The 14047-nt window shown below is 69.7% G+C and overlaps 1 protein-coding gene across 1 annotated transcript; it reads left to right on the top strand.

Moving 5' to 3' along the window:
• Positions 1 to 996: 996 nt before the first annotated feature.
• Positions 997 to 12665, top strand: LOC310891639 (kremen protein 2-like; the record flags this gene model as incomplete). The annotated part of the gene is made up of 6 exons (XM_083853881.1): positions 997 to 1121; positions 2476 to 2629; positions 5480 to 5818; positions 10373 to 10444; positions 11380 to 11455; positions 12428 to 12665. Coding segments are annotated over 6 exons (1004 nt in total), but the record flags the coding sequence as incomplete, so codon positions are not given.
• Positions 12666 to 14047: the final 1382 nt, after the last annotated feature.

The raw sequence follows: 14047 nt of genomic DNA, 5'->3' as shown, positions 1-14047 counted from the left end.
GGGGGCAATAAAGGGGGGTGTGGGGCAGCAGAGGACACCATGAGGGGTTATGGGGGGGGTTGGGGTCAGGATGGGGGAATGGGGGGCTACAGGGGCAATAAAGGGGCTGCGGGGGCAGAAGGGTCGCTGGGGGGGGGTTATAGGGGGGGATTTGGGGTCAGTATGGGGGAGGGGGGGCTATAGGGGCAGTAAAGGGGGGCTGTGGGGGCAATAGGGGACACTGGGGGGGGTTATAGGGCGGGATTTGGGGTCAGTATGGGCGAGGGGGGGCTATAGGGGCAATAAAGCAGGCTGTAGGGTCGGTAAGGGGGCTGTGGGGGCAATAAAGGGGCTGTGGGGGCAATGAAGGGGCTGTGGGGGCAATAAAGGGGCTCTGGGGGCAATAAAGGGGCTGTGGGGGCAGTAGGGTCGCTGGGGGGGGGGGTTACAGAGGGGGATTTGGGGTCAGTATGGGGGATGTGGGGCTATAGGGGCAATAAAGCGGGCTGTGGGGGCAATGAAGGGGCTGTGGGGGCAATAAAGGGGCTGTGGGGGCAATAGGGGACACTGGGGGGGGTTATAGGGCGGGATTTGGGGTCAGTATGGGGGATGTGGGGCTATGGGGGCAATAAAGCGGGCTGTGGGGTCCGTAAGGGGGCTGCGGGGGCAATAAAGGGGCTGTGGGGGCAATAAAGGGCCTGTGGGGGCAATAAAGGGGCTCTGGGGGCAATAAAGGGGCTGTGGGGGCAGTAGGGTCGCTGGGGGGGGGGGTTACAGAGGGGGATTTGGGGTCAGTATGGGGGATGTGGGGCTATGGGGGCAATAAAGCGGGCTGTGGGGTCCGTAAGGGGGCTGCGGGGGCAATAAAGGGGCTGTGGGGGCAATAAAGGGGCCGCGGGGGCAACGAGGGGGCCGCGGGGGCAATAAAGGGGCCGCGGGGGCAATAAAGGGGCCGCGGGGGCAGTAGGGCCGCTGAGGGGGGGGGGCGGCGGGCGCGGTCTGAGGGCGGCCGCGCAGTGCCCGGCTTCGTGGGCTGCTTCGTGGACTCGGGCTCGCCGCCGGCGCTGAGCGGGGCCAGCGGCACCTCCACGCGCCTCACCGTGCCCCTCTGCCTGCGCTTCTGCCGCGGCCGCGGCTACGAGGTACGGCCCCGCCCCCGGGACACGCCCCGAGAGGCCCCGCCCCCCGGGACACGCCCCGAGAGGCCCCGCCCCCGGGGGGACACGCCCCGAGAAGCCCCGCCCCCCGGGACACGCCCCGAGAGGCCCCGCCCCCGGGGGACACGCCCCGATAGGCCCCGCCCCCACGGGGACACGCCCCGCTAGGCCCCGCCCCCGGGGGGACACGCCCCGATAGGCCCCGCCCCCAGGGGGACTCGCCCCGCTAGGCCCCGCCCCCCGGGACACGCCCCGATAGGCCCCGCCCCCGGGGGGGACACACCCCGATAGGCCCCGCCCCCGCGGGGACACACCCGATAAGCCCCGCCCCCCCGGGACACGCCCCGATAGGCCCCGCCCCCAAGGGGACACGCCCCACCAGGCCCCGCCCCCGGGACACGCCCCGATAGGCCCCGCCCCCAAGGGGACACGCCCCACCAGGCCCCGCCCCCGGGACACCGCCCCGAGAAGCCCCGCCCCCGGGGGGACGCGCACCAGGAAGCCCCGCCCCCAAGGGGACACGCCCCGCTAGGCCCCGCCCCCGGGGGGGGTCACACCCTGAGAAGCCCCGCCCCCAAGGGGACACGCCCCGATAGGCCCCGCCCCCGGGGGGGTCACACCCTGAGAGGCCCCGCCCCCGGGGGGGACACGCCCCGATAGGCCCCGCCCCCCGGGACACGCCCCGATAGGCCCCGCCCCGGGGGGACACGCCCCGATAAGCCCCGCCCCGCCAGGACCCAGCGTCGCCCCGTCACGGCCTGGGACCCCCCAGCCCCATAGCGCCCCCGGGACCCATAGACCCCCCCCATAGACCCCCCCCAGCCCCATAGCGCCCCCGGGACCCACAGCCTGCCCCATAGCACCCCCGGGACCCATAGACCCCCCCCATAGACCCCCCCAGCCCCATGGCCCCCCCCAACCCTCCCCAGCCCCATAGCCCCCCCCACCCCCCTGCCCCATAGCCCCCCCCACCCCCCTGCCCCATAGCCATCCCCCAGCCCCATAACCCCCCGTCCCCCAAAGCCCCCCTACAGCCCCATAGCCCCCCCAGCCCTCCCCAGCCCCATAGCCCCCCTCCTCCCCCATCGCCCCCTTCCAGCCCCACATCTCCCCACATCCCCCTCCTACCCCCCCAGCCCCACATCTCCCCCCAGCCCCACATCCCCCTCCTACCCCCCAGCCCCACATCTCCCCATATCCCCCTTCTACCCCCCAGCCCCACATCTCCCCCCAGCCCCATAGCCCCCCTAGGGCCCCATATCCCCCTCCTACCCCCCCAGCCCCACATCCCCCCCCCCCGGCCCCGGAGCGCGGCGCAGCGCCCCACAGGTGCCCGCAGTTGGCAGGGCTGGAGGCCGGCTACGCCTGCTTCTGCGGCCACGCCGGCGACCTGCGGCGGGGGCAGCGCGCCCGCACCGCCGAGTGCGACCAGGTGTGCTTCGGCAAGGCCAGCCAGCTCTGCGGCGGCGACGGCCGCCTCGCCGTGTACCACGGTGAGTCAGGGCGCTGCGGGCGCTGCGGGCACTGCGGGCACTGCGAGCGCTGTGGGCACTGCGAGTGCTGCGGGCACTGCGAGTGCTGCGGGCACTGCGAGCGCTGCGGGCACTGCGGGCACTGCGGGCGCTGCGGGCACTGCGGGCACTGCGGGCACTGTGGGCACTGCGAGTGCTGCGGGCACTGCGGGCACTGCGAGTGCTGCGGGCGCTGCGGGCACTGCGGGCACTGCGGGCACTGCGGGCACTGCGGGCACTGTGGGAACTGCGAGCGCTGCGAGCACTGCGGGCACTGTGGGCACTGTGAGCGCTGTGGGCGCTGCGGGCACTGCGGGCACTGCGGGCACTGCGAGCGCTGCGGGCACTGTGAGCGCTATGGGCGCTGCGGGCACTGCGGGCACTGCGAGCGCTGTGGGCACTGCGAGTGCTGCGGGCACTGCGAGTGCTGCGGGCACTGCGAGCGCTGCGGGCACTGCGGGCACTGCGGGCGCTGCGGGCACTGCGGGCACTGCGGGCACTGTGGGCACTGCGAGTGCTGCGGGCACTGCGGGCACTGCGAGTGCTGCGGGCGCTGCGGGCACTGCGGGCACTGCGGGCACTGCGGGCACTGCGGGCACTGTGGGAACTGCGAGCGCTGCGAGCACTGCGGGCACTGTGGGCACTGTGAGCGCTGTGGGCGCTGCGGGCACTGCGGGCACTGCGGGCACTGCGAGCGCTGCGGGCACTGTGAGCGCTATGGGCGCTGCGGGCACTGCGGGCACTGCGAGCGCTGTGGGCACTGCGAGTGCTGCGGGCACTGCGAGTGCTGCGGGCACTGCGAGCGCTGCGGGCACTGCGGGCACTGCGGGCGCTGCGGGCACTGCGGGCACTGCGGGCACTGTGGGCACTGCGAGTGCTGCGGGCACTGCGGGCACTGCGAGTGCTGCGGGCGCTGCGGGCACTGCGGGCACTGCGGGCACTGCGGGCACTGCGGGCACTGTGGGAACTGCGAGCGCTGCGAGCACTGCGGGCACTGTGGGCACTGTGAGCGCTGTGGGCGCTGCGGGCACTGCGGGCACTGCGGGCACTGCGAGCGCTGCGGGCACTGTGAGCGCTATGGGCGCTGCGGGCACTGCGGGCACTGCGGGCACTGCGAGCGCTGCGGGCACTGCGGGCACTGCGGGTGCTGTGGGCACTGTGAGCGCTATGGGCGCTGCGGGCACTGCGGGCGCTGCGGGCACTGCGAGCGCTGCGGGTGCTGTGGGCACTGCGAGCACTGCGGGCGCTGCGAGCGCTGCGGGCGCTGCGGGCACTGCGAGTGCTGCGGGTGCTGCGGGCACTGCGGGCACTGTGAGCGCTGCGGGCGCTGCGAGCACTGCGGGCACTGCGAGTGCTGCGGGTGCTGCGGGCACTGCGGGCGCTGCGGGCACTGTGGGCACTGCGGGCACTGCGAGCGCTGCGGGCACTGCGGGCACTGCGGGCGCTGCGGGCACTGCGAGCGCTGCGGGCGCTGCGAGTGCTGTGGGCGCTGCGAGCGCTGCGGGCACTGCAGGCACTGTGGGCACTGCGGGCACTGTGGGCACTGCGGGCGCTGTGGGCGCTGCGGGCACTGCGGGCACTGCGGGTGCTGTGGGCACTGCGAGCACTGCGAGCGCTGCGGGCACTGCGAGCGCTGCGGGCGCTGCGGGCGCTGCGAGCGCTGCGGGCACTGCGGGCACTGTGGGCACTGCGGGCACTGCGAGCGCTGTGGGCACTGCGAGTGCTGCGGGCACTGCGAGCGCTGCGGGCACTGCGGGCCCTGCGAGCACTGCGAGCGCTGCGGGCACTGCGAGCGCTGCGGGCACTGCGGGCACTGCGAGCGCTGGCGTCGCTGTTGTGCCCGGCGTAGGTGCTGGGTTGACCTGGCAGCCGAGGCTCTGGGGCTGGTTGCCATGGGGAGCTGGTTGCCATGGTGATGTTGCCACGGCGGTGGTGTGGTTGCCGTGGTGACCACTGTGGGGGTCTCGGTTGCCATGGAGACATTGGGGGGGGGTGGAGCTGCTGTGGGGATGTCGCCCTGGTGGTGGCACCGCCCCCTTGGTCGCCATGGCAACGCAGCCCCATGGTTGCCAGGGCAACACGAGCTCGTGGTTGTCATGACAACACAGCCGCGCGGTTGCCATGGCGACAGTTTCGTGGTCTCTATAGCAACAGAGCCCCATCAGCCCCATCAGGTGTCCTGGTCTCCGTGGTGACACCAGCCCACGGTCGCCATGGCAACGCACCCTCACAATCACCATGGCAACAAGCTCACGGTCGCCATGGCAACAGCCTCATAGCCCCTATAGCAACAAAACCGCCTGTAGCGTTGTCACCGCCTCGTGGGCCCCGTGGTGTCCTGGTCCCCGTGGTGCCACCGCCCCATGGCAACACCACCCCGCGGTCGCCATGGCAACGCGCTGCCACGGTCTCCATGGCAACACGCTGTCACGGTTGCTATGACAACACAGCCCCACGGTTGCCATGGCGACAGTTTCGTGGTCCCTATAGGAACACGGCCCGGCCGCCATGACACCACAGCCCCACGGTCTCCATGGCAACGCACTGCCACGGTTGCTATGACAGCACAGCCCCACGGTTGCCATGGCGACGGTTTTACGGTCCCTATAGCAACAGGGCTCCCGGCATCACTACGGTGTCTCAGTCCCATGGTGTCACTGCCCCGTGGTGACACCCCACGGTGACGCCCCACGGCCGCCATGACACCCCAGCCCCACGGTCTCCATGGCAACGCGCTATCACGGTTGCTATGACAACACAGCCCCACGGTCGCCATGGCAACACCCCCGCGGTCGCCACGGCAACCCACCCATCTCCCCTCCGCCTCCGCAGCCTGGGTGGGCGCGTGCCGCGCCAACAGCTCGGCGCCCTCGGGCGTCATCTACTCGCCGGGCTTCCCCGACGACTACGGGCCGGACGCGGACTGCGCGTGGCGCCTGGGGGCGGGCGCGGGGGCGGCGCTGGAGGTGACGTTCCGCCTGTTCGACATCCGCGACCCCAACGACCGGCTGACGCTGCGCGACGCCCGCAGCCGCCGCCTGCTGGCCCAGTTCGACGGGCGCCGGCCCCCGCCCCCCGCCCGCGCCCTGCTGCTGCCCACCGAGGCGCTGGAGCTCACCTTCCGCTCCGACACCCTGCGGCACGCCCAGGGCTTCGCCCTCACCTACCGGCGTGAGCGGGGGGGCGCCGGGGGGCCGGGGGGGTTGGGGGGACTGGGGGATACTGGGGGGACTGGGGGATACTGGGGGGACTGGGGGATAACGGAGGGACTGGGAGATACTGGAGGGACTGGGAGATACTGGAGGGACTGGGAGATAACGGAGGGACTGGGATGTGGGGACATGGGGTGCTGGAGGATGTGGGGGGCACTGGGGGATACTGGGGGGACTGGGGGATACTGGGGCGACTGGGGGATAACGGAGGGACTGGGAGATAACGGAGGGACTGGGAGATAACGGAGGGACTGGGATGTGGGGACGTGGGGTGCTGGGGGATGTGGGGGGGGACTGGGAGATACTGGGGGTTGTTGGGGGACTGGGGGGGGTTGGGGGGACTGGGGGATACTGGGGGGACTGGGGGATACTGGAGGGACTGGGATGTGGAGACGTGGGGGACTGGGGGATACTGGGGGGACTGGGAGATACTGGAGGGACTGGGAGATACTGGAGGGACTGGGATGTGGGGACGTGGGGTGCTGGGGGACGTGGGGGGTGTTGGGGGATGTGGGGGGTGTTGGGGGATGTGGGGGGCACTGGGGGATACTGGGGGCACTGGGAGATACTGGAGGGACTGGGATGTGGGGAGGTGGGGGGTGTTGGGGGCCATGGGGGCACTGGGGGATACTGGGGGGACTGGGAGATAACGGCAGGACTGGGATGTGGGGACGTGGGGTGCTGGGGGATGTGGGGGGGGACTGGGAGATACTGGAGGGACTGGGAGATAACGGAGGGACTGGGATGTGGGGACGTGGGGTGCTGGGGGACGTTGGGGGGACTGGGGGATACTGGGGGGACTGGGGGATACTGGGGGGACTGGGGGATAACGGAGGGACTGGGAGATACTGGAGGGACTGGGAGATACTGGAGGGACTGGGAGATAACGGAGGGACTGGGATGTGGGGACATGGGGTGCTGGAGGATGTGGGGGGCACTGGGGGATACTGGGGGGACTGGGGGATACTGGGGCGACTGGGGGATAACGGAGGGACTGGGAGATAACGGAGGGACTGGGAGATAACGGAGGGACTGGGATGTGGGGACGTGGGGTGCTGGGGGATGTGGGGGGGGACTGGGAGATACTGGGGGTTGTTGGGGGACTGGGGGGGGTTGGGGGGACTGGGGGATACTGGGGGGACTGGGGGATACTGGAGGGACTGGGATGTGGAGACGTGGGGGACTGGGGGATACTGGGGGGACTGGGAGATACTGGAGGGACTGGGAGATACTGGAGGGACTGGGATGTGGGGACGTGGGGTGCTGGGGGACGTGGGGGGTGTTGGGGGATGTGGGGGGTGTTGGGGGATGTGGGGGGCACTGGGGGATACTGGGGGCACTGGGAGATACTGGAGGGACTGGGATGTGGGGAGGTGGGGGGTGTTGGGGGCCATGGGGGCACTGGGGGATACTGGGGGGACTGGGAGATAACGGCAGGACTGGGATGTGGGGACGTGGGGTGCTGGGGGATGTGGGGGGGGACTGGGAGATACTGGAGGGACTGGGAGATAACGGAGGGACTGGGATGTGGGGACGTGGGGTGCTGGGGGACGTTGGGGGGACTGGGGGATACTGGGGGGACTGGGGGATACTGGGGGGACTGGGGGATAACGGAGGGACTGGGAGATACTGGAGGGACTGGGAGATACTGGAGGGACTGGGAGATAACGGAGGGACTGGGATGTGGGGACATGGGGTGCTGGAGGATGTGGGGGGCACTGGGGGATACTGGGGGGACTGGGGGATACTGGGGCGACTGGGGGATAACGGAGGGACTGGGAGATAACGGAGGGACTGGGATGTGGGGACGTGGGGTGCTGGGGGATGTGGGGGGGGACTGGGAGATACTGGGGGTTGTTGGGGGACTGGGGGGGGTTGGGGGGACTGGGGGATACTGGGGGGACTGGGGGATACTGGAGGGACTGGGATGTGGAGACGTGGGGGACTGGGGGATACTGGGGGGACTGGGGGATACTGGAGGGACTGGGAGATAACGGAGGGACTGGGATGTGGGGACGTGGGGTGCTGGGGGACGTGGGGGGTGTTGGGGGATGTGGGGGGCACTGGGGGATACTGGGGGGACTGGGGGATACTGGGGGGACTGGGAGATAATGGAGGGACTGGGAGATAACGGAGGGACTGGGATGTGGAGACATGGGGCACTGGGGGATACTGGGGGGACTGGGAGATACTGGAGGGACTGGGAGATAACGGAGGGACTGGGATGTGGGGAGGTGGGGGGTGTTGGGGGATGGGGGGGGCACTGGGGGATACTGGGGGGACTGGGAGATACTGGAGGGACTGGGATGTGGGGACATGGGGTGCTGGGGGACGTGGGGGGGTGTTGGGGGATGGGGGGGGCACTGGGGGATACTGGGGGGACTGGGAGATACTGGGGGGACTGGGATGTGGGGACGTGGGGTGCTGGGGGATGTGGGGGGGGACTGGGAGATACTGGAGGGACTGGGAGATACTGGAGGGACTGGGAGATAACGGAGGGACTGGGATGTGGGGACGTGGGGTGCTGGGGGACGTGGGGGGGGACTGGGAGATACTGGGGGTTGTTGGGGGACTGGGGGGGGTTGGGGGGACTGGGGGATACTGGGGGGACTGGGGGATACTGGAGGGACTGGGATGTGGAGACGTGGGGGACTGGGGGATACTGGGGGGACTGGGAGATACTGGAGGGACTGGGATGTGGGGAGGTGGGGGGTGTTGGGGGCCATGGGGGCACTGGGGGATACTGGGGGGACTGGGAGATAACGGCAGGACTGGGATGTGGGGATGTGGGGTGCTGGGGGACGTGGGGGGGGACTGGGAGATACTGGGGGTTGTTGGGGGACTGGGGGGGGTTTGGGGGGACTGGGGGATACTGGGGGATACTGGAGGGACTGGGATGTGGAGACGTGGGGGACTGGGGGATACTGGGGGGACTGGGGGATACTGGAGGGACTGGGAGATACTGGAGGGACTGGGATGTGGGGACGTGGGGTGCTGGGAGATACTGGGGGGACTGGGAGATACTGGAGGGACTGGGAGATACTGGAGGGACTGGGATGTGGGGACGTGGGGTGCTGGGGGACGTGGGGGGTGTTGGGGGATGTGGGGGGTGTTGGGGGATGTGGGGGGCACTGGGGGATACTGGGGGCACTGGGAGATACTGGAGGGACTGGGATGTGGGGAGGTGGGGGGTGTTGGGGGCCATGGGGGCACTGGGGGATACTGGGGGGACTGGGAGATAACGGCAGGACTGGGATGTGGGGACGTGGGGTGCTGGGGGACATGGGGGGGTGTTGGGGGATGTGGGGGGGCACTGGGGGATACTGGGGGTTGTTGGTGGACTGGGGGGGTTGGGGGATATCGGGGGACTGGGAGGGATTGGGGGGACTGGGAGATAACAGAGGGACTGGGAGATACTGGAGGGACTGGGATGTGGGGACGTGGGGGGTGCTGGGGGATACTGGGGGGACTGGGAGATACTGGAGGGACTGGGATGTCGGGACGTGGGGTGCTGGGGGACGTGGGGGGGTGTTGGGGGATGTGGGGGGCACTGGGGGATACTGGGGGTTGTTGGTGGACTGGGGGGGGTTGGGGGATATCGGGGGACTGGGAGGGATTGGGGGGACTGGGAGACACTGGAGGGACTGGGAGATACTGGAGGGACTGGGATGTGGGGACGTGGGGTGCTGCGGGACGTGGGGGGGACTGGGAGATACTGGGGGGACTGGGAGATACTGGAGGGACTGGGAGATACTGGGGGGACTGGGATGTGGGGACGTGGGGTGCTGGGGGACGTGGGGGGGTGTTGGGGGATGTGGGGGGGCACTGGGGGATACTGGGGGGACTGGGATGTGGAGACATGGGGTACTGGGGGATGTTGGGGGGACTGGGAGATACTGGAGGGACTGGGAGATAACGGAGGGACTGAGATGTGGGGACGTGGGGTGCTGGGGGACGTTGGGGGGACTGGGAGATACTGGAGGGACTGGGAGATACTGGAGGGACTGGGATGTGGGGAGGTGGGGGGTGTTGGGGGACGTGGGGGCACTGGGGGATACTGGGGGGACTGGGAGATACTGGAGGGACTGGGAGATAACGGAGGGACTGGGATGTGGGGACGTGGGGTGCTGGGGGACGTTGGGGGGACTGGGAGATACTGGAGGGACTGGGAGATACTGGAGGGACTGGGATTTGGGGAGATGGGGGGTATTGGGGGATGTGGGGGGCACTGGGAGATACTGGGGGGACTGGGAGATGTTGAGGGACTGGGGAGTGTGGGGTGCTGGGGGACTGGGGGATACTGGGGGATGTGGGGTGCTGGGGGACTGGGAGATACTGGGAGATAGGGGGGGACGGGGGATACTGGGGGATACTGGGGGATACTGGGGGATGCTGGGGACTGGGAGACGTGGGGCCCCCGAGGGGTCTTTGGGGTCCCTGAGGGGTCTGTGGGGACGGGGGGGCGGTGACGCCGTGGGGCAGCCCCGACCCCCCCCCCTTTTCCCCCCAACAGGCGTCGCCGCGCCCCCCAGCGCCGCCAGCCCCACGGCGCCCCCCAGCCCCACGGCGCCCCACGGCACCCGAGGTGAGCAACGGGGGGGGGAGGGGGGCTGCCTGTGGGGCTGCCCCACAGCTCGCCCCATAACTCACCCCATATCCGTGGGGCCGCCCCACATCCCGCCCCATAACTGACCCCGTATCTGTGGGGCTGCCCCACATCTCGCCCCATAACCCCATATCTGTGGGGCCGCCCCACATCTCGCCCCATAACTGACCCCATACCTGTGGGGCCACCCCACATCTCACCCCATAACCCCGTATCTGTGGGGCCGCCCCAAATCTCGCCCCATAACTGACCCCGTATCTGTGGGGCCGCCCCACATCTCACCCCATAACCAGTGGGGCTGCCCCACACCTCGCCCCATAACCACGTATCTGTGGGGCCGCCCCACATCTTGCCCCATAACCCCATATCTGTGGGGCTGCCCCACGTCTCGCCCCATAACTGACCCCGTATCTGGGGCCGCCCCACATCTCACCCCATAACCCCGTATCCGTGGGGCCGCCCCACATCCCGCCACATAACCCCATATCTGTGGGGCCGCCCCACATCTCACCCCATAACCCCATACCTGTGGGGCCGCCCCACATCTCGCCCCATAACCCCATATCTGTGGGGCCGCCCCACATCCCGCCCCATAACTGACCCCGTATCCATGGGGCCGCCCCACATCTCACCCCATAACCCCATATCTATGGGGCCGCCCCACATCTCGCCCCATAACTGACCCCACATCTGTGGGCCGCCCCACATCTCACCCCATAACCCCATATCTATGGGGCCGCCCCACATCCCGCCCCACAACTGACCCCATATCTGTGGGGCCGCCCCACATCTCACCCCATAACCCCATATCTATGGGGCCGCCCCACATCCCGCCCCATAACTCACCCCATATCTGTGGGGCCGCCCCACATCCCGCCCCATAACTCACCCCATATCTGTGGGGCTGCCCCCAGCCGGGCTGAGCTACGCGGCCGCCGGCGCCTTCGTGCTGGGGCTGCTGCTGCTGCTGGGCCGACGCCTGCGCCGCCGGTGAGTGGGGGGGGGGGGGCCCCCAAAACTTGGGGGGTGCTGGGGGGGGGGCTTTGGGGTCCCTGTGTGGGTCTGGGGGGGGCTTTGGGGTCCCTCCCCCAATAACGGGGGGCTGGGGGGGTCACAGAATGGGGGTCCCAGTCCCCAAAAGGGGGTCGTTGGGGGGGGGGGGGGCATTCCAGTTATGGGGTTTTGGGGGGGGGTCCTGCCCCCTAAGTGGGGTCGTTGGGGGGGGGGGGGTCCCGTTCCTGGTTATGGGGTTTTGGGGGGGGGTCCTCTGGGGTTATGGGGTTTTGGGGGGGGTCCTGCATGAATTTGGGGGGGGTCCCTGCCCCCTAAGTGGGGTCTTTGGGGGGTCCCGTTCCTGGTTATGGGGTTTTGGGGGGGTCCTCTGGGGTTATGGGGTTTTGGGGGGGTCCCTGCCCCCTAAATGGGGTCTTTGGGGGGTCCCGTTCCTGGTTATGGGGTTTTTGGGGGGGTCCCTTTGGGGTTATGGGGTTTTGGGGGGGGTCCTGCATGAATTTGGGGGGGTCCCTGCCCCCTAAATGGGGTCTTTGGGGGGTCCCGTTCCTGGTTATGGGGCTTTGGGGGGGTCCTGCATTAATTTGGGGGGGTCCCTGCCCCCTAAATAGGGTCTTTGGGGGGTCCAACTCCTGGTTATGGGGTTTTGGGGGGGGGGTCCCTTTGGGGTTATGGGGTTTTGGGGGGGGTCCCTGCCCCCTAAGTGGGGTCTTTGGGGGGGGTCCCGTTCCTGGTTATGGGGTTTTGGGGGGGTCCTGCATGAATTTGGGGGGGGTCCCTGCCCCCTAAATGGGGTCTTCGGGGGGGGCCCATTCCAGTTATGGGGTCTTTGGGGGGGGTCCCCGCCCCCTAAGTGGGGTCTCGGGGGGTCCCTTTGTGGTTACGGGGTTTTGGGGGGGGGGGGGGGGTCCCGCTCCCCCCCCCCCGCTGACGCTTCCTCCCCCCCCCCAGGCCCCGCGCCCTGCCCCCCCCGAAGGGCCGCGGCCCCCCCTGCGGCTGCCTGGGGGAGGGGCAGCCCTGGGTGGTCTCGTACCGGCCCCACGGCCGCCCCACGGCGCCCCACGGCCACCCCACGGCGCCCGAGGACGAGGATGAGGAGGAGGCCGCCGGCGGTAGGGGGGCGGCGGGGGACGAGCCCCCCGGGCCCAGCCCCCAGCCCTCCCTGCGCTCCCTCCTGCCCCATAGCTGAGCCTGCCCCACGGCTGCCCCATAACTGCCCCACGGCCGCCCCATAGCCACCCCATAGCTCCATGGCTGCCCCATAGCCACCACATGGCTGCCCCATAGTGCCCCATAACCACCCCACGGCTGCCCCATAGCCACCCCAAGGCTGCCCCATAGCCGCCCCATAGCCGCCCCATAGCTGCCCCATAGCCGCCCCATAGCCGCCCCATAGCTGCCCCATAGCTGCCCCATAGCTGCCCCACAGCCCCATTAAGTTATTGCTCGTGCTGCCACTGCCCCATAGCTGCCCCACAGCCTGCCCCATAGCTGCCCCATGGCTGCCCCATGGCTGCCCCATGGCTGCCCCACAGCTGCCCCATAGCCACCCCACAGCTGCCCCATAGCTGCCCCACGGTCGCCCCATGGGTCCATGGCTGCCCCATAGCCACCCTGTGGCTGCCCCATAGCCGCCCCATGGTGGCCCTATAGCCCCATGGCTGCCCCATAACTGCCTCACGGCTGCCCCACGGCCACCCCATGGCTCCACGGCTGCCCCATAGCTGCCCCACGGCTGACCCATGGCTGCCCCATAGCCGCCCATTGGTGGCCCTATAGCCCCATAACTGCCCCACGGCTGACCCATGGCTGCCCCATAGCTCCGCGGCTGCCCCATAGCGCCCCATAGCCACCCCATAGCCACCCCACGGCTGCCCCATAGCTCCATGGCCCCCCCATAGCGCCCTATAGCCACCCTACAGCCGCCCCACAGCCTGCCCCATAGCTGCCCCACGGTCACCCCATGGGTCCATGGCTGCCCCATAGCGCCCTATAGCTCCCCATAGCTGCCCCATAGTGCCCTACAGCTGCCCCACAGCCGCCCCATAGCCGCCCCACGGTTGCCCCATGGCCGCCCCATAGCTCCCCATAGCTGCCCCGTAGCGCCCTATAGCTGCCCCACAGCCTGCCCCACAGCTGCCCCACGGTCGCCCCATGGGCCCATGGCTGCCCCATAGCTCCCCATAGCTGCCCCATAGCGCCCTATAGCCACCCCATAGCGCCCCATAGCTGCCCCACAGCTGCCCCACGGCCGCGCCACGGCTGGCCCATGGGTCCATGGCTGCCCCATAGCGCCCCATAGCTGCCCCATAGTGCCCTACAGCTGCCCCACAGCCGCCCCATAGCCGCCCCACGGTTGCCCCATGGCCGCCCCATAGCTCCATGGCTGCCCCACAGCCGCCCCACGGCTGCCCCATAGCTCCATGGCCGCCCCATAGCGCCCCATAGCCACCCCATAGCCACCCCATAGCTGCCCCACAGCTGCCCCATAGCGCCCCATAGCTGCCCCATAGCGCCCCATAGCTGCCCCACAGCTGCCCCACGGCCGCCCCACGGCCGCCCCATGGGTCC

The sequence above is a fragment of the Anser anser genome (genome assembly GCF_964211835.1).
Source record: "Anser anser genome assembly, contig: HAP1_SCAFFOLD_436, whole genome shotgun sequence".
Taxonomy (NCBI): domain Eukaryota; kingdom Metazoa; phylum Chordata; class Aves; order Anseriformes; family Anatidae; genus Anser; species Anser anser.
Note: the sequence above shows the minus strand (reverse complement) of the source record. Positions and strands in the feature narration are given on the sequence as shown.